Source organism: Temnothorax nylanderi, unplaced genomic scaffold (genome assembly GCF_030848795.1).
Source record: "Temnothorax nylanderi isolate EJ_2023f unplaced genomic scaffold, tnyl_v1.0 TNYL_tig0911_pilon, whole genome shotgun sequence".
NCBI lineage: Eukaryota > Metazoa > Arthropoda > Insecta > Hymenoptera > Formicidae > Temnothorax > Temnothorax nylanderi.
The window spans coordinates 28,864-50,037 of record NW_027249973.1 but is presented as its reverse complement, the minus strand read 5'-3'; the positions used below and the strand labels follow the sequence as shown (position 1 = coordinate 50,037).

General features: G+C 35.6%; 1 protein-coding gene across 1 annotated transcript; it reads right to left on the bottom strand.

The window, feature by feature from the left end:
• Nucleotides 1–9,444: 9,444 nt before the first annotated feature.
• LOC139785890 (uncharacterized) lies at nucleotides 9,445–13,309 on the bottom strand. The gene is made up of 6 exons (XM_071725052.1): nucleotides 13,030–13,309; nucleotides 12,806–12,955; nucleotides 12,054–12,533; nucleotides 10,809–11,002; nucleotides 10,230–10,389; nucleotides 9,445–10,133 (listed from the first exon to the last, which is right to left on the bottom strand). The coding sequence occupies exons 1-6, from the start codon at nucleotides 13,220–13,222 to the stop codon at nucleotides 9,994–9,996; spliced, it is 1,317 nt and encodes a 438-aa protein (XP_071581153.1). The 5' UTR covers nucleotides 13,223–13,309; the 3' UTR covers nucleotides 9,445–9,993.
• Nucleotides 13,310–21,174: the final 7,865 nt, after the last annotated feature.

The following is a 21,174-nucleotide window of genomic DNA, read 5'->3' as shown; positions in this document are numbered from 1 at the left end:
TTTTTCTTTTAGTAAGTAACGGTTGTCTTTAAGAAAGAATTTTTCTTGATAATAGTCTTAAAATGTATTCATCACAAATTTTAGAAAAAGTTTTTATCATTTACTGGAAAAAAGAATTTATACTCCTTCAAAGAACATTATAAAATTTTATCAAAGAAAAGTCAAAATAATAAGCAAATCGAATTTTGTTTTTAATTTTATATTCTTAATTGAAGAATTAAACAATTGAATTCAGAATATTATTTTTTTAAGTAAAGAGAGTGATGAGTGTATTTAAGATTATTGTCAAAAAAATATTCTTTGTGAAGATAACAGTTACTTAAAAGAAGAGAACTAAAATGGAATAATGGTTTTTTTAGCACTAGAATGATATTTTTTGCGTGTGAATTGTGCGTACATGAATAGCAATCGCGATATAAGATCGCGAGCCAAAAAATAATTTTTTTTTTTTCTGTAGCAAGAAAATGATAGAGCGCTATTATTTCCACACACCACCTTGCGGCAGATAGCATGGCGTATTTTTTTAAGTGGTATCTCCTTAGTAGGTCTAATCCACTTGTATTAAAATATTCTCATATTTAATGAAAGAACTGTTCGAAGTGCCTTCCTCGTTCGTATACAGAGTTCGGCCCTTCGATTAATATTGCGCGTCGCGCGGTGCGCCATTTCCGGCGTGATGGTATCGAAAAGCTGCGAGAATTTCTTCTCGTACCTCAGTTCTGTACCACCACGCCGGTGTACTCGACTAAATCTTTGATGTAACCCCAAACGAAATAGTCAAGCACGTTAATATCCGGCGACCGCGCCGGCCAAATGATTGTGCCACCTCGACCCATCCATCTGTCCAGATATCGCGCGTCTAAAACATTTCGCGCCTGTCGCGAAAAATGCGCATTTTCCAATACGATGGGGCTCCTGCGGATTTTTCGCGAAAGGCGCGAAATGTTTAGACGCGCGATATCCAGACAGATGGATGGGTCGAGGTGGCCTAATCATTTGGAAAAAGGCACTTCGAACAGTTCTTGCATTAAAATATGAGAATATTTTCATGCAAAGTGGATTAGACCTACTGGGGGGGTACCACTTAAAAAAATGCGCCATGCTATCTGCCGCAAGGTGGTGTGTGGAAATGATAGCGCTCTATCATTTTCTTGCCCAGAAAGAAAAAATAATATTTTTTGGCTCGCGATCTTATATCGCGATTGCTATTCATGTACGCACAATTCACACGCAAAAATATCATTCTGTGCTAAAAAACCATTATTCCATTTTAGTTCTCTTCTTTTAAGTAACTGTTATCTTCACAAAGAATATTTTTTTGACAATAATCTTAAAATACACTCATCACTCTCTTACTTAAACAAATAATATTCTGAATTCAAATTGTTTAATTCTTCAATTAGAATATAAAATTAAAACAAAAATTCGATTTGCTTATTATTTTGACTTTTCTTTGATAAAATTTTATAATGTTCTTTGAAGGAGTATAAATTCTTTTTTCCAGTACATGATAAGACTTTTTCTAAAAGTGATGAATACATTTAACATTATTATCAAGAAAATATTCTTTCTTAAAGAACCCCGTTACTTACCAAGAGAAAAAAAGTAATTCCAGAATTACAATTGTGTACATAATAGAAATTCAAGTATTAAAATTGCGTACATAAGTAAAATTCGGGAATTACAATTATGTACATAATTTTAATTCCCGAAATTTTTTATGTCAACGTAAAATAAATCAGAATTAATATTTTGTCTAGACATAATTGTAATTCTGCATTTTCAATTATAGCTTAATAATAATTCGATGAATTATAAGTATGTCTAGACATAATAATATTTCTTTTCTTTGAGTATCAATTTAATTTGGTAGAATTTTTATTATGGTATTAAATAGTAAAATGGCGTGCCGTATACGCACACGCAAAAAAATATCATTCTAGTGCTAAGAAAACCAATTACTCAGTTTTCTCTTCTTTTAAGTAACGATGATCTTTACAAAAAATGTTTTCTTGATAATATTATTTAAAATACATAATATTCTAAATTTTAATTATTTAGTTCTTCAGTTAAGAATATAAAATTAAAACAAAAATTCGATTTGCTAATTATTTGATAGGAGAAGTCAAGGCTATGAGGTCAGATCACAGTGCGTAATATCAGAAATAACTGATTTATTCGTCGTTTGATACATTACATCGATCCGTACGTTTCGGCTCAGCTTTGAGCCATCTTCAGCGGTAGTTACAGAAGTTAAGTTACACGTTCTCCGTACGTATGGTGAGTTTACTGATTCAAAGTATCAGAAACATAGACCAATTGATCCATATCTGTAAATTTGTTCATTTAATGTGGGATATTAAAAGATCCCTTAGGAAACTCACCATTCGGTCTGAAAAACGTGGAATACAGAGCCATGTACTAATGAATACTCTCTGCGAGAAGACTTGACGATCTTATCGAACGACATATGCACAGCAATGTATGGAAGGTCTTGCAAGAAGAGGCATGTCGTAGGTCAACACACCGGCGAGGATTATAACAAAGCACGATTTGACACCGTCACAATATTGCATGTACCAATAGTAAACCCCGATTTGCCAACGACCAAAGTTCATGAGCATGGATTACGATTTGCTCAAAACCGTGACATATGCATGATGCAAAAAAATCCGTGTCATTTTGAGACGGTGTCAAATCGTGCTTTGTTATAATCCTCGCCGGTGTGTTGACCTACGACATGCCTCTTCTTGCAAGACCTTTCATATCATTGCTGTGCATGTGTCGTGTCGATAAGATCGTCAAGTCTTCTTGCAGAGAGTATTCATTATGTACATGGCTCTGTATTCCACGTTTTCAGACCGAATGGTGAGTTTCCTAGGGATCTTTTAATATCTCACATTAATTGAACAAATTTACAGATATGGATCAATTGGTCTATGTTTCTGATACTTTGAATCAGTAAACTCACCATACGGTACGGAGAACGTGTAACTTAATTCTGTAATTACCGCTGAAGATGGCTCAAAAACTGAGCCGAAACGTACGGATCGATGTAATGTATCAAAACGACGAATAAATCAGTATTTCTGATATTACGCACTGTGATCTGCGTCTGACCCTCATAGCCTTGACTTCTCCTATTTTAATCTCGAGGGTCCTCATATTACTTTATTATATTTTGACTTTTCTTTGATAAAATTTTATTAAATTTTATTCTTTGAAGGAGTATAAATTCTTCTTTCAAGTACATGATAAAGACTCTTTCTAAAATTTGTACATTTTAAGACTATTATCAAGAAAATATTCTTCTTAAAGACAACGTTACTTACTAAAAGAAAAAAAGTAATTGAGTAATCGCTTTTTAAGCAGTACAATTGATATTTTCCGGTATGCATGTACACACGTATGTACATACGCACAGTGGTCTATTTCCCGAAAAGGGTGAACTTTATTCACAGAACCATTAGACATATGAAATCGAGTGTTTCTTAAGTTTTCAAACATGGCAATCCATTTTTAAGGTTTTTTGGCTCCATACCTAACCAAAATGTGCCACAGGGGGTCAGAACGTTGAAAATTAGAATTAGCTCATTTCAACTTCAATTACATAAACAAATGGGTTTTTTCGAGTCGCTGAATCCAATTTTGAGGTTGTTATGGCGCTAACCCTTGTACCAAAAGTGCCACAGGGGTCATGACTTAAAAAACTATATGTTATTAGCAAGTATGTCAATTACAATTATATTGAAAATCTGGTTTTATGGTACATTTATTTATTTATTTGACATTTCTTTCATCATATCATTATCTTCTTCTTCTTGCTCCTCCTCCTCTTCCTCCTCTTCGTAATCGCAATCGTCATCATCATTCTTCTCCTTCTTGTGAGCCCGATCTGTAATATAATAATGAGTTTATTATTGTCCTTGTAATCGTAAGTGCGAGGTCAAATATACATAGATGTACAGTAACAACTACCTTCAGCCTGATTTCTTCTATGAGTAATAGATTGTTTATCTCTGGATCTATTTGTGACTTATTTTCTTTTGGCAAGTTTTTATAAGATATTGTGCTTAAAAGCGGATCGGAACTCAGAAGGAGTTCTATTAAATAGGTCCGCATTTGTATTTTCTCGGGAGCTCTTCCTTGTAAAATACTCCCGAAAAATTTAAATTCTTTATTTTTCGATTCGGCTGCCTCTTCACTCAGCTGTCCAATCGGCACCATAAAGTTTTGAATAACAGCAGGTCCTGTGAATCAAAATCTTGTGGGACGGATGCAGGCATGTAGTACCAATTGTATAACTTTACGTACGTTTCTGCAGTATCCAGGCAATATACTTCGAAAGTTTTTACGTTTATTGGCAATCCAGCACTCATGGCTTTAAGAATAACGCCGAAAACGCCTAATCAGATTTTCATCGATACCTAAAATATACTGTACAAAATAATAAACTGAGTTATTATGTTCCAACCATATTACAGATTATGAGATCATATTTAAATAATTAACTGTACTTTAGTTATGATATTTACCAGATATTTCGGCAGACAATTTAGGATTTTTAAAAAAACGTCTGGCGGTATTTCCATCGTTGCTGGTGCCGAAGCCTGGCTTTGGTATGTCGACGAGGAGCCCCATCTTCTCTCGGAATGCGTCCTGCAATTTTTTCTTTCCTTTCATTCACTAAAGGCTTTATTGTTTTTGATACCTGCAAAAATAATCATAAATATAGCTTTAGAATGCACTGCACAACTAGTATGATGCTACCAACTACAATAAATTATTGTACCAACCACTCGACTTACCTTCCAAGTTTTTACATCAAGGCGGTACGCAATATGAAGCAGGCATTCGAAAAATCTAATATGTGCATGTAGTACCGATAAACCAAATCGGAATTTTGCGGTGTTAACAGATCGACTCGAAGAGACAGAATAAAATTCATCTCTTTAGGCGTGGCACCACATATGTAGCACACATTGCGGATGAATTACTTAAAGCATTGCATACCTAAAATACACAATTATGTTAATAAGTCAGTGTTTTATCTTCGTAATCTATATATTTATCTACCATACCTTTCCATCTACCATGGTTAAATGCATAGAAAAATTGATTGACCGATTTTTGATTCATATGGCTTCAACTGGTCAATTTGTTGATTGAGGTACGCTTCTTCCGCCTTCGAAACTTCATCTGTTTCGTGCAACCACTGTACTCTTATCGGCCTACAAAATCGGGTTGAAGAAGGTCTAGGATTTTTCCATATAGCAGTGTTCGAGCTATCCATCAGCTGTATCGGTACAATGGAAGTGATAAAAACGCTCTCAAAAGAAATATTCTTCGATGTCCGCTGCTTGTATTGCGAGTGCCCACTACTCCATCGAATCCTAATTTGCAGGTCAACGTGAGGCCTTCTTTAACTTCTGATAATGGTGGCAACTGTCAACGATACTTTCACAGGTTTTGTCTACCAAATCCTGCAATGGTACCTGTTGAAAATGTTAAATATAAGTCTTAAATTTGTAATCAAGTGTAGGTAAAAATATACGTTCGTACTTCAAAATCAAACATACTTCGCATTTGCTCTCCGTAATAGATACATTCGTGGGATATAAAGAATTTTTTGCAGCCAGAATACTATTGTAACTCGGGTATAAGTCATGGCCATGTTCCCCGCGCAGTACGCCGCCAAAGTCAAATACTGTTTTTTGTTAAGTTTTCACTTATTATTAACGAAATTGCCCTCTGGGGTGACATGGCAGTACATGGCTTCGATGCCGATGACTTCTTTCCATTTTTCCAGTATCTGTTTCCCTTTGCTTCGGGTTTGGTGTTGTCGCTTCAGTTACAATTGGGCAGGACGCATAGTGTCCTTCTTCTCTCAATTTCATCGTTGTTGAAAATACCAACATATCAGTTGAGGTCGCATCTCTCAGAGCTTTCGATTTCCGTCTTTTCACCGGTGTAGTACATAAGTCAAAGCTTACTTCAGGACGACCGTTTTTTTTCTAGAAGATTGCAATTATTGTAGTAAATAGCAGTTGATCTTTTTATGTACGAATATCCGTTTTTTTACGAATAGAAAAGAATGTACATCCAGCCATAATTAAAGTTATCTGGTATAAACAACTTACTTATATTATCAGCTTCTAAAGTTGACGAACCAGGCAAACAACGAAGAACAATATCGGGAAACTCCAATTCTACATGCAACCATTTTGCTAACTTCTTTTCAAACACATCTCGCCTACGATTAACTTCTTTCCACTTTTTGAAGTAAGGCGAGAAGAAATTCTCTCTTACATATGTAACCAATGCAGCTCCAGCTTTCTTATCACCATTTGTATTGAATAATGTATGTAAATAGTCCAATACACAATTTTTTTTTCACAGTTTCTATACCATCACTTTTTTCATATTTCACATTCATCATTAGATTATGCAGCATTTGCCGCGTCACTTTATAATTGGCCATGTTATAGATATTAACCCTCCGTTAATATCTATAACCTGACAATATAGGGCGTCCGAGATAAAACAATATCTGCGCGCAACTTGAGAACCGACAATCGCGCCTGTCTGGCGCCCCACAAGTGACAAACGTGTAGTTTTGTCTGTTACTCATTGCCGAAAAAGAAAGATAGAGCAATGTTTGTGTCGACTGTGTCACTTGTTTGGAAAACGCACCATATCAACAAATGCCGAGCAAGTCAAATCTCGTACGGACATCAAAGACCCACGCTTACTATTGACGTATACCTTTTCTTAAGTAAAATTTGGCTAATTATTTACGATAAATGTTGTTTTTGGTAAAAAAAAAACAACGTCTCCTTAAAAGATTTTGACGAAAATATTATTGAACACGCGGACTACACTAAACGCGTAAAACGTTGTATTTATTGGAAGATCGCTGAACTTATAAAGGAGTTCACGAGTACATCCGCACCTATCCGCAGCTAAATTAAGTATAGATTGTTAGTTTTAGCCTTACTGAATACAACTAGACCTTTTGCATAAAATCCTGGAACGTCCTTCAAACATAATAGGGACGACAACTTTAGAAAACGAATGCCTACGCTACTTGCAGCGTGAACGCGATGAAAAGTGGAAGGGGTGAATAATTAATGTTTTTTATTGTCGAAAAACGCTGTACTACTCAATGGTATTCTGATCTTTATATTCTTTTTTAAAAAATAATGTTAAAAGACAAATACAAATTTTGGCTATTTTCAGTTTCTGTAATCTTTTCCTTAAAGTTATGCAACCCAGTTAGTACCTCAAATCACAAAGGTTATATAGGACATTATTACCCTCAAGTTTAAACTTCATACGTGCAAGTCCCAATTTTGAATAAAGTTCACCTTTTTCGGGAAATAGACCACTGTGATACGTACGCACAAAAAATTTTTCTATGTTGTTAGAAAATTTTATTTCTATTTAAAAAGGCGAGAAACTATCATCGCTCAGGACGGGGGCCCGGCGTTACGCGCCGCTCGTGCGTAATCATCGCCGCTTGTAGTAAACAACTGCCCGCGCGCCGACCGCGGGGCGGCCGCATCTCGCCGCGCGCTTGGATTTGGCGGTGGGCCGGGCCAATACGGCGATTTTTAATTATTAATAACTCATTAACTATTGCGAAAATTGCAAAATAGTACATGACTTTTCGACTCAGTTTGGCTCGCTCTATCTAAATATGAGAAAAGTACCAAACATTCAGAGACACCCTGTACATATATATAAGTTCAAGCGTACACCCGCGTTGTGACAATTCGGGCTATTTCTATTCTCTCCATCCTTTTTCTCTGCCTCTTCTTCCTTTTTTTAATCCTCCTCCGTTCTCTCTCTCCATCCTGTCCGATTTTCTCTCCATTCTGCTACTCCATTCTCGTCCTCCGATCCTTGCTCGCCGCGCTCTTAAGGAATAGTACCTGTAAACACAGATAACGCAGCATTTAATTAAAGCAATTAATGCAATCATTTACAAAATAAAATTAATTTTACAATTACCATAAATAATTAATAAACATTTGTGCTTTTGATGTTGTTTTATTTTTACATTTATCTTAAATTTGATATTTTATATCTTAAATTAGGATATCTATAATCTAAAATATACTTTTTGTATAGAATTAATATTTTATTTTTTAGCTTTCAACTAAACAAGATATATCTTCCTCTTGTCCTTTATTGCCTCTCTTTTCTATTTCTGTTTTTAGTAAAACTCTTAATGGTCCCATCAATGACATCTAAATTTTTGGAAATCCATTCTTTGCTGTCCATATTCTTGAGCTTCTCCATTAGGCCATCTGATCATGAAGTTATAATGCTCGAACAACACCCATGCAGTTGATCTGGCAACACCAAATCTTTCGCATATGGAGCGATAAGAATCTGGTGTTGCCAAAACATAAATAGCTATTAGTAGCTGTTTTGTTGCATTAATTTGCTCTCTTCCATGGAATGGAGATAATTCTAATTTGGGTCCAATTAAATGCAACACAAAATAAAAAGTATTACGTTCCATCCTGTAACAAATAATATCACATATTATATATATTAAATTAATAAAAACGTATATTTTATATTAATATATAATGATATTAAATAAAGTGACAATTTACCTAAAATGTGACTTAAACTCAATATTTGTATATCTTGTAACAATATTTTCCAAATAATCTGTTATTTTTGGTACTATTCTTCTTTCACCTCTATTATTATCTCTATTATCGAATAAAATATTTTGTAATTCTTCATTATTATCATCACTGTCTGAAGAAGAGGAACTACTTGAAGATTCAAACATATTTTCGAGTAAAATATACTCTTCCATGATATCTAATTGCAACAAGTAGGTTAAAATTTCAGCAGTCGAGCAGTCCCAGTGGGAGAAACGAAACGCAGCACTGGGACTGGGAATTTTCAATGCTGCCAATCTTATTTTTTTTCCCAATACTAAAAAATATATTTTCGAACGCACCCTATATGTTACGTAATATAACATTAGTGTATATGTTATGTTTATATAATGCAATATACATGGGTATAAAAAATGGATATTATTCTATCTACTTATATTTGAATTCAAAATAGTATAAATATTTGTTGCGGATAAGAATCTTTATCTACAACAAATATTTATAGCATTTTGAATTAAAATATAAGTAGATAGAATAATATGTTTATTTTTATACACAAGAACTGTAAGTATATATTGATATATATATATTTTTTATATTATTATATTACAGTATTATTAACTTTGTTAACTTTATTATTGCTTATTATTTTTATACTCATTGATTTAATACTTGAATTTGATCATTATATTTTGCAAGTAAGCAGTCAATTTTTAAAACAATTAACTTATTATGTATCTTAAACTTTTAAGATGTTTACATTAATTTATACACTACATATTTTAGTAAACAATATTAATAAGTGATATAAAAATATTTATTTGAGGTTACATCTTAAATATATATAACTTTGGCACTAAAACATATAAATGTACTAAATATTTAAATAGTACTTATTATATTTCATATATTATGCACACATATAAAGCATAATTATGACAAGGTATTATATCACAAGTATGTCAATTTGTCTCATCGGAGCACAGTCTCATCGGAATATAATTCCTCATATAATGAAAAAACTTAATTATCTATAGTTGACTGCATATAACATTTCTTATAAATATATTATTTTATTTAAACTTAGACTAACGTATGTACTTTGTTATACCAATTGGAATACAAATGGGAAACTATAAGTCTTATAAACTTTGTGACAAAATTACAAAAAAGTATGAAAATTAAAATATATATACTGTATATATTTTTTTCTAACAATACGTTCATTAAAATAAATAAAGCTACAAATTGCACCTTATTTTGTAACTTAAAAACAATAAACTTTTTTTAAATTTTTGGTTATGGTATTATATCAATAAAGTACCAAAACAAGCAGTTACGTAGTAGATTATGTCGTGTTGTGTGCATTAGGCTCGTCAGGTAATATGTTTTTATTTTCCCGACCATATCGCAGCTTGCTAAGACGGAACCATTCGCTTGCTATAGTCTCGAAGTCGCATTCGTCAATACCCTTGGCTCTTAACACATCTAATAAAATATTGAATAGTATAGTTAATATTACAAATAAAATCCTTACCAATTTAGACAAAGAATAAAAATATGCAACTTGTTAAAATAGCTCACTTTTTAAGATGCAGATGCATTTCAAATCGCACATGCGATAATTATTCCTGCGACCATACCAAGAACAGGCTATGCCAAAATTAATTGTAAACAAACGGCTCATACACCGTTGCACTATATTTTTGGTGCTTTTTCCTCCAATTTTTTTCATAAATTCGATCTTAAAAGCGTATAATTTAATTAGACTATAAATACATTTAATTATACGTAATTAGATAAATAATAAATTATGTCAACAAATTAATTAACGACGAATGCTACATATTTAAATATATCCCAGTTAAAACAAAACGTAGTCAAAATGATGTCAAAGTAACATAAAATTGATGAGTATAATGTTAAAATGAGTAATCAAAATGATGGCAATATGACTGCTTAACATCCCATAATGGTGATTCTGGGCGTTTTCCAACAAGGGACACAGATGACACAGTGTAACACAGTGAATGATTCCATCCTTGTTGTTTGCAAATGTTAAACAAGGATGAAATGATTCACTGTGTCATCTGTGTCACTTGATAATATTATATATATATATATAATATTATTTATATTATTTATATTTAAAAATTAACTTACAAAATTCGATCTTGTTTCAGCAGTTTCCATGCTTTCCTCAAAATTTTTAAGGTTCTGTATGGAATTGATCGGAAGTATGTCATCGAATATAGGCTCATCTTCTACATTAATATTGCCTCTTTCTAAAGTTTTCAGTCTTTTGTCGATGCATTTTACATACTTTAACGTCTCCACACAAATTGGAATCAGCTTGTCTGAAACAAAATAAATTAATACAAAATATAAATAATAATAAAACAAAGGGCTTGCGAACCAGCAGGTTGTTTATGCTATCGTGTATATTTCAAACAAAATAAGGACAAACGTTTCGGCCATAACTGTGGCCTTCTTCAGTGTATCAACTAGTCGTTAAAATTTAAAACATCCCCCCTTTTTTTACAATAATAAAAACGCCATTCGCTTACAAAAATCAGATTAACGCATCCTCTTCCATTAATTCAACCGCCATTCGCTTACATCGTCAATACAATCGTCGTCTCAAGTCCGATCACAGCTCGTCGACGTATCATCGTGTCTAGTACTTAATTTGAGCCTTCCCTGAGTCAATCGAGAACGAATCCGTCTCTACCTTGTCCCCACATTGCAGGTCACTGGTTAGGAGGGACTGAGGTTGAATATCCTTATGCGAAATATTAAATTTAGTGTTGAATTCAACGTATCAAGCCAAATTATTAAGTACCTTCAACCGTAGAACCGCTTCTCGAGAGACACATGTTCGGCTGTGTTCGGTCAGACGTCAAATGCGAGAGTCAGAGAATTATCGAGAGGAACATGTGGAGGGGACTGCGTATGGTAGGGGAAAGAAACCTTGGTGGGAATCAGGAAGGCGGGAGAGCGTTAAGGATCGGGAGATAAGCCTCTGGCAATAATTCCGTGTCACTATGTTTATTAAGACCGTCGCTCTGTCTTTTAATATGCAGCATTTCAGAGATGAGACGTTTATTATATATAGGTATATACAAAATATAAATTTGCTATTACCATATTGCTCTTGATCAAGACGCACAAGGCATTTTCCAGCAAGAGACACAGATGACACAGTGTAACAGAGAATCATTTCACCTTTGTTTAATAATTACAGATAACAAAGATGAAAAGACTCACTATGTTACACTGTATCAACTGTTTCTTGCTGAAAAAGCCCAGAGTAAATTAAAACATTAAATACTTACAACTTGTATAATGACATAATAAAGGTAAAACAAGATTCTTAATAGTCTAAAAAAAATAATTTTGGACTCTTACATTGTATATTAATTTGTTCAGGTTCAACTTCCGATTCATTAGAATCATCAAGCTGAAGTGGATCTTGTAGTGGATCAACTATCTGTCTTTGTAATTTACAAGACAGTGAACGGTTTGGTGTCAAGTTTTCTTTGGCAACAATTTGTGAGACTTTTTCATATGAGGATTGCTTTTTATGCGAGAATTGTTTATCACACAAAGATTCTTTTCCGGATGAATCCCGACTTTTATCTATTTTTAACTTCTTGTGTGGAGCCTGAACTTCTTGTAGTGGATCAACTATCTGTCTTTGTGATTTACAAGACAGTGAACGGTTTGCTGTAAAGTTTTCTTTGGCGGCAATTGGTGAGACTTTTTCATATGAGGATTGCTTTTTATGCGAGAATTGTTTATCACACAAAGATTCTTTTCCGGATAAATCCCGATTTTTATTTATTTTTAACTTCTCGTATGGAGTCTTACATAATTGCAGAGATGAATCTATAAAATGTGATAAAAGTTAGTAGAATGTGAACAGTGTGTTTCACACTAAATCGTTGACACAATATTCAAATAAATATAAAAATATTATTTTTGAAAGAAGAACTTTCGAAGACACCTTATTAAATTTAGAAGATTTGAAGTTAACTTCGAAGTTAACTTCGAAGCTTCGAATTCTTTCGAAGTTCGAATATTGATACTTTCAAAGCAAATCACCAGCTCTAATTTCTAATGCAATAGAAACGAAATATAATTTGGTAAAATTAAATTACCCCAATCGTCATCCGTATTGTCATCGGAAGTATCATATGTATCATGAAATTGTTTTTCGTGTACAATTCTTTTCCCACGCCCTCTGATTTCATCACAAGAAGTTGCATAATTACTATCTTCTGCTTTTTTCCGTGCCTTTTCTAAAGTCTCTGTAAATATAAAATTCTGTATTAATATTGCATAATTTATATTTAAAATAATTGCCACTATTAAACATACTTACCACAGTAACATTCTACTTTAACATCAAAAAGTAACCAATCAGCCTCTGGTGGACTGTTTTTTTTTATAAAGAAGGTAGCATTCTTAGTTGTTGGCCATCTACATCGAGTACAATCTTTTGTAAGCCACGAAGTCGGAATTTCCGAGTACGTCCCTTCTTTGGGAAATTGTACAACCGCATACGGAAAGCTCATTTCGACTCACAGTGTGATATCTTCAGTACAATCATATATGTATATATATTTATATAATAAATCGCACGAAGAGTATAAATAGTACAATAAGAAATACATTATATTAATGTAATCAACGAACACAGACGTACGTTTTATTCGTTATTGTTATAGATTTAATGCAATAAACTAATAACTATACTTGAATTATCATCAGAAGACATAACATTATCTGGTTTTAAACATTTACGTCAAATTTCGTCAGCTGTAACAATTGCATATGAAAAATCTGCTTTACTACCAGATAACTCATAAATTCCTACCAGCGTTGAATCACATGGAGAAATAAAGAATGGTTTAATAGAGAGATGTTGCTTTACTCTAAAGTATAGAATATTATTTTGTAAATAAATATCATTTACTGTAGCAATTGTACCGTTTGTCAGAATACAACAGTTATTGCAATTTTTGGACGATAAGATAAATCCATCAAATTCTACCCTATTTACTCTCGTCTTATTTTTATTATAATGAATTATTGGATAATCTTTTGGAGGATTTGAAAAGCTTTTTTCAATGTTTCTCTTTTCTATAATTCTATTAGCTATTTGTTCTAGAGGTTTGCGACTAACTTTTAACGATTTTTTTATTGTATGCAAGTAGTTTTCAAATTTAAAAGCAGAATAAGAATCGATTGTTCCAAACCGTTTAACATCCTCACATATATGTAGTAAATTATGCACATTGTGTGATAAATATTGATCTCCGTAATACTCGCGGAATTTTCGAACAAAATATTCAAAAAGAGATTGTGCGTAATCAAGCAAATGCTTATATTGTTTATTCGATACAATTCTTACAGCAACGCATAGACAGGTTAAGTGTATGTACAGCTTGGTAGGTAGCACATTTTTTGTTATAATTATTCCTGTATACAGTACAAAAAGTTTATATTCGGTCGCTTTCCACTGATCTAGATCCAGCAAATTCCTTGGACGACGTGCAAATTCTATGGATATAAACATTTTTAATTTGCTGTTACGTTGTTGAGCTTTATCTAATAAAACGGCAGTCAATCGTATATTTATTGCACCTTTAATCCAAATTCGAAGTATTGTTTTACTTACACCAAGAAAAATAAGATGCATACAGTCTAAGGGAACGTCTGAAACCATTCCAATGTCTAAAGTCTCTATAATTGTTGGTCGAGTTAAATATTTTTCAGCGTGATGTTTTTCATGCTGTCTACTTCGAAATGACTGATCCGTTCTCAAGGTTGAATTTTGTTCTAAAAATACGACTTTATTGTGGATAAATTCACCTTCTTGTATACACTTAGTACAGCTAAAATAACCTGTGTGACCTTTAATACCACAAATTAATGACTTTGCTGGAGCATCACATATTATAGCATTTAATTTAATACGAATAATCACTTTATTAATACTCAAACCGGTATCAAGAATGGGTTTTGCTTCTTCTACAAATGGTTTTAGAAAAACATCGACATCTTTTGGTTTCGTATTACCATGATAAATGCCTATAATGAATGGTTCAGTATAAAAATCTGCAACTATAGCACCTAAGATCGGCCAAAATTGACTACCTGAATTTTTTGATATAGGTAAACCATCGATATTAATATTTACTTTCAGCTCCGCTGGATACAATGTTTGGAAATATATTTTAATCGAATGTCTCAAACCTTCTGCTAGTCCAAAGTGAATATATTTTCCGTCATTTATTTTTATTATTTGTGAAAATGTATTACGTGGTGTTTTCATTAATGTCCTACAATCAACTGGAACGCTTAAATTGTTTCGTAATAAAAATTTTAATATATCACTTATAGCACTCCCCGGGAAATTCTACCCCTGTTTTATATACAATTCTTTAAGATTCGATCAATTATTTCCCAAAAAATTGAAAAAATTTTGAATACCGGTTCCCAAAAAATCGGTAACAAAAAACTATACAGTTTATAACATTCCCCGGGAAATTCTACCCCTGTTTTATATACAATTCTTTAAGATTCGATCAATTAATTCCCGAAAAATTCGAAAAATTTCTGATACCGTTTTCCAAAAAAATTGGTAACGAAAAATTATACACTTTATGCCACTCCCCGGAAAATTCTACCCCTATTTTACATACAATTCTTTGAAATTCGGTCAATTATTTCCCGAAAAATTGGAAAAATTTCGGATACCGGTTCCCAAAAAGATCGGTAACAAAAAACTATACACTCTATAACACTCCCCGGAAAATTCTACCCCTATTTCATATATTTTTGGTAAAAATTCGGTCAAATAGTTCAAGAGTGTATAAAGAACATACATACATACATACATACATACAGACATTATATTTTATATATATAGATACATTAAAAATAATTTCAAAAATATAGAAAAATTTCATGTAAATATTAATTAATTAATAATTCGGGTCGTATTCAAAATTTTTAAACCGCAATGGTATTTATAATAAGGGTAAAACGAGTTGTTCTTTCCGAAAATGTATAGTCGGTAATGGGGTACGTGGGATGTACAGAGACAAAGAGATATAAAAGTTGAAAGTAGAGGTAAAAAAAGTAAATAATCCTTGAGACCGTGCTCATTCGTGTCGCGACCAGCGCGCGCGGGGTCACCGATCGTGGTCCTGCGCCGACTGTCGGACGAGGCGGTAAATCAAATCTGCCGGCGGGCAATGCCAGCGCAGAGGCACGAAGCGGAGGCAGCGGCGAAAGACCCCGAGGTCCCGGACGGGCGCGATATGCCCGACTTACTGTCCCAGGTATGTCGAAGACAGACGGCTGGGTGAGGAAATCGCGGACGGTGCATCAGCTGCAGGGACAGATGGTCCCTGACCAAAGTACCACACCTGGTACACCCGAAAATCAGGTCTCCTCGCTAACCCACCAATTAGTGCGCTTCTTCCTGCGCAAAGCGCCACGGCGCCTATCCTTAACTCAAGCGACCAATAACAGGCCGCGACGCGCGGCCGTCGCGCTCATCTCGTCACCCGGATATATTCCCTTCTCCTTCCAACTCGCTGAGATAGATATAGATATATTACGAAATTTAATGTTTCTATCTGCATATCTTCTCAGTATAGCCTAGTCATTTTATGCACATATCCCTCGCATATCCCTTTCGCATAATATATGGAAGAAAGAAGGAAAAAGAAAATCTTTTTTATAATATATTCGATATCAGTAACATAACATTTGTCATATTGCTGACAGTTAACGGTTGTTATATTTATGTTATGTATTTCGAGTTACGTGTGTGTTATATTACATTTTTAAATAACTCTTATGAGTTATATACGTAATAAAGAAATATAACTTTGTTTGTCTAAAGTGCTCTCAAAGTTATGTAATACTTACATCTCATCTACATAACTATGAAATATAACATTGTTCTTTCCATGTGCTCCCTAAGTTACATAACAGTTACATATTGGTTTGCTGGGATCCATCTGATATAATTTTCCTAAGCATCTTAGGAAAAATTGGCGTATTTTAATCGCCCTGCCTCTTAGACAATCCCATTTAGCAATCTTAGCTATAAAATGGCTCACATCTAGTCTCATGTAACATGATGGATTATCTGTATTATTATCATTAATAATCTTATAACATACTTGCAAATAATGACTTAAATTATTACAATTTGCAAATATGCGAGCAACAGCAACTAAAATTGCCTTTCCAAAATCCGTTGCGACAATTCGAGGTTTCGGAGCACCATTTCTTATAATTTTCGAAAAGAAATAGCTTATTATGGCTGCATCATGCTTTGCGGATACCATTTGGAAAACTGGAAAATTGCCAAGTTTAGAAGCGCAAACGCATTCATATAGGAATAAATGTTGAGATTTTTTGTCATTAGGAAGACGTAATTTCTTTCCTATACTTCCTGTAGCATCTATTGCCATAAGACTGTTCTTATCTTTATGGGCTGTTTTGTACATAAGCTGTTGCTCTTGAGTCCAGTACATACAATAAAAAGGATCCATTCCTATACTATGGATAATACCAGCACATCTAATGTGTTTTGCGATTTGTAAATTTTTTAATGGATCTGTATTTTCCAGCTGTAAACGTTTATCCATTTCCTCTTGTTTAGCTTTGCGCAAAACTGTCGTATTATATAAAGTTGGTGGGATATCATCGCCAAATGTCATTATTTTATTGGCTTATTCATTACGCCATACGTTGGCATTTTTATTGCCACTTACCAACTCAGTTGCAATTCTTTCTCGCAATTCACCTCTTAATTGTCTTTTTTTTAATGAATAACTTCTGCAGAAAAATCTCTCAGCGTGCACTCAAAAATTACATCAATTCCTTTCACGGGCTTACTAAATAAAGTGCCCACAAGTTTTGCACCACATTCGTTGCAACTACCTCTAAATGTTGCATAGCATTTAGCATCGCTATTTTTATATATTTTTCCACGCTTAAATGTGAATGCGCATGGTATTTTACTCTGATGCCATATTTTATCTGCAAAAATGTGGGTCCATTTTCCTGCTTGAAATGATACGTAATTACGTTTTCGTTGTTTAGAACATGTGTTTTTTGTTCTATTAGGCTTTATTTGTGCCCACTTTTCTTCTGAAATCAATAATTGAAACTTTTTCACTGCCTTCTCGCAAGCAGAACTGTTATTTATATTATAAGAATTGTCTTTAGTGTCATCGTATGTATCTCTTTTATCAATTCCAAATGCTTTCAATACAGCACTGTACATGCCACTTCTGTCATTTTTCAAAATTGTATAAATGTGTTTTGGCGTTACGTGGGACTTACTATTTATAATCGTCTCAGATATAGAGCGATAAACGGCATGAGATGGTGGAAAAACTTTACCATCATTGTCTATAGTTCTGTATTTTTCATCACTTAAAATATTAAGCAACTGTTCCTTATCGTACATGTTGATTTTATTATATTTTATTATACTTTTATTATATTTTTGATTATTTATTTACACACGAATTTTTATATATTTATATATATTGTCACGACTTTTTCACTCCCGGAGCGGTCCGGGGCGTGTGCCGGATCAAAAGGGGAAAGGAGAGCGGGATGATAGGCCTCTCCGGTGATTCTCTCGCACCTCCGACACTCCGCGAAACGATTTTAATGTTGGGCGCTAGACGCGTGAATTCGCGTCCACGAAATCGCGAAAAACCAAAAACGAGACGCAAAACGAAATAAGTCGGTGTGCAAGGGGATGGCTAGCTCGACCTAATAGCAGGGCGGGGTTGAGGGAGGGCAGCGCGGTACTTGGCGGGGTGACATGTGAATTATTAACTCAGTCAGTAACAATTAAAGAGCAACATTTATTAGGTAATAGAACAAGGGCCATGATGGCATTCACTAATAAGAAAAATGATGGCGCGGTTGATAACGCGGGCGTCAATTTCCAAATAACAAAACGATAGTAACGCAGACGCCAGAAAACACGGAGAATGAAGAAAATTTGTAAACGCGCGGAAGGCGTCGTTATTAAGCAAAATAATATCAGGAGAGATTCAAACTCACAAGATCGTCCAAGTCATATAAACTACGCAGGTAATAATAAGAGTATTAAACTGACAAATAATGTAGAACATCGGCGCACGTTACGACCGAATACGACATAATGAACGCGAAATAATAGCGTGAAATGCCGCGAAATGATAGTGCGCTACGCTCGGAGCGCGTGAACGCAAGGTCCAAACCCGTGCAGGGATTCTGTCACCAAACAATCTTAATCCAACGCAAGTAATAATCTTAATCTAACGCAGGGAATAATCTTAAACTAACGCAGAGAACGAACGTGACGCGAGTAACGTCCCAACGCAAGAGGGAACGAACGCAAGGTGTGATATCGCCGAGGATATCCTAACGCGAAGAATAAGGCGCCGAGGCGCTCGACGTAACGCGAAACACGATTCTAACGCGAGGAAGTATGCGGCATTACCGCAAGCAATACTATAACTAACGCGAAATTACCGATTTATCCTAACGCAGGAAACTGAGGTTAACGCAAGTGAGTCTGATCGAACGCAACACCCGCGATCGTCAGCGATCGTCCAACGCGAAAAATGAGGCGCCGAGACACTCGGCATAACGCGAAATATTCGAATTAACGCGAGAAAGATTACGGAATTATCGCGAGTAATAACGAGACGCCATATTAGGTCGACGCGAATGGGATCTTAAGGCGAACAACATCCTAACGCGAATAATATCTCAACGCAGCCGATATCGCGAGGATAATCTAAGTGTCCGGACGCGAATCGCAAGTACGCAATCAAACCAACGCGAATAACCGTCTGATGCAATTAATATCGCGTGCGGAATCCAAGATTCGACCGGGCGAAATACTACGCACAACGAGACACGCGGTCGTGAACGCGAAGGGCGCGAGAAATGGCGTACTCGCAATATCGAACGTCGTTATTGACGCGCCTACCGCGATCTCCAGGAGTTCGTAGATTCCGATCGCGATCCCACGGCCACGAGACCATTCCGGTGCCCCTCGCTCTCGCTATCGATCGCTAAATACGCCTTGTCGGCGAATACGCTAATTATCGCGAATATTCCCGAGCGAGAGCGCGACCCGGGGAGCGGTGTCGTGGCTTTACATAGAACGTTACCGAGGCAACCTCACCGTGGGCTGATTCTCTCCCGAGGATCCTCGCCGTCGTCCCAAGGGTCGAGAAGATAGCTGCCGGGGGTCGTATTAGACTCCGAATGCGACTCAAGTGCGAAGAGAGTACCGCGACTTAACTTCCGACGTGCGTCGGTTATCGAGGACGATCCAAGAATGCTCCCGAAATTTCGCTCGATGGCGGAATCGATAGCGCACCCCACCCCGGGCGTACGCGGCCCCGCGACGCTATAGCGCGGACCAATAGGGGATGAGCTCGCAGGCTCGCGGTGTATCCTCGCGCAGGGCCGTTAATCACGGCTTTTCGCAGGGCGCTCAACGGCCCTTCGTTCGCGCGGCGATTTTCGGGATCCCTCCCGGCAGCGGACGGGACGTGATTGCCTCTGCTTTCCTCCCTTTTCTGGTCCGGGAACGGTGGCCAACCATCCCGGAATCCGGTCGGTAGTGCGAGGAGGGCAGGTGAGCTGATTTAGCCCCGGCGTCCCGGGGCCCTGCCATTATGGGTCCGCCCGCCGCTGTGTCACGCGCCGCGCGCGTGTTTTCCTGCGCTCCGTCGCTCTCGGCGGCCCGCGAGTTGTCGCTTCGATCCGCTTTCCGTCGTCCGATTTCTCGCCTTTGTCCTTTTCGTCGACTCCGCTTTCGCTTCCTCTGCATCCTCTCAGAAAACTCCGGGTCTCGGCTCGGTGAGGCGCCACGCAATAATTCAAAATATAACAAAAAGGATCAGAATATCGTAACGCAATTATATATGCCCCTGGAGATCTCGCATCGATTCGTTGAACCGTCCTCGGGCGTGAAAAAGGTCGCGAAACCCGCGCCTTGTGACGGCGGCGGGGCGCTGCAACGATGCAGCGAAACTGCAACGTCACAATATAAAGATATATATTACCACCAATACCAATAGTTATATATATTACCACAATTATATTATATATATTACCACAATTTAAATATATCCTGAAATAAAGAGGATATATTTCCTAGGAAATAAAGAGAATAACCTAAAAAAAAATAATAAATATAATTTAAATAATAATTTAAATGTAACGATGCAAAATCCGTTATAATACGACATAACATGTAAAATTTGCAAACATTTTACAAAATTTTTAAAATTTCTATAAAAAAGCAGAAAAGTATTATATTGGATTTCAATTCATTACATTGAACCTTCGGTTATCACACCTCTTTTTTCGAATACGTTTGTCACACGGGGTCAATTTGACCCCAGCCTATTTTTAAGCAGCTGCTGTTAAAAAAAACAGTTCAAGTGAATCGTAAAAAATTCTAGAATTAAGTTTA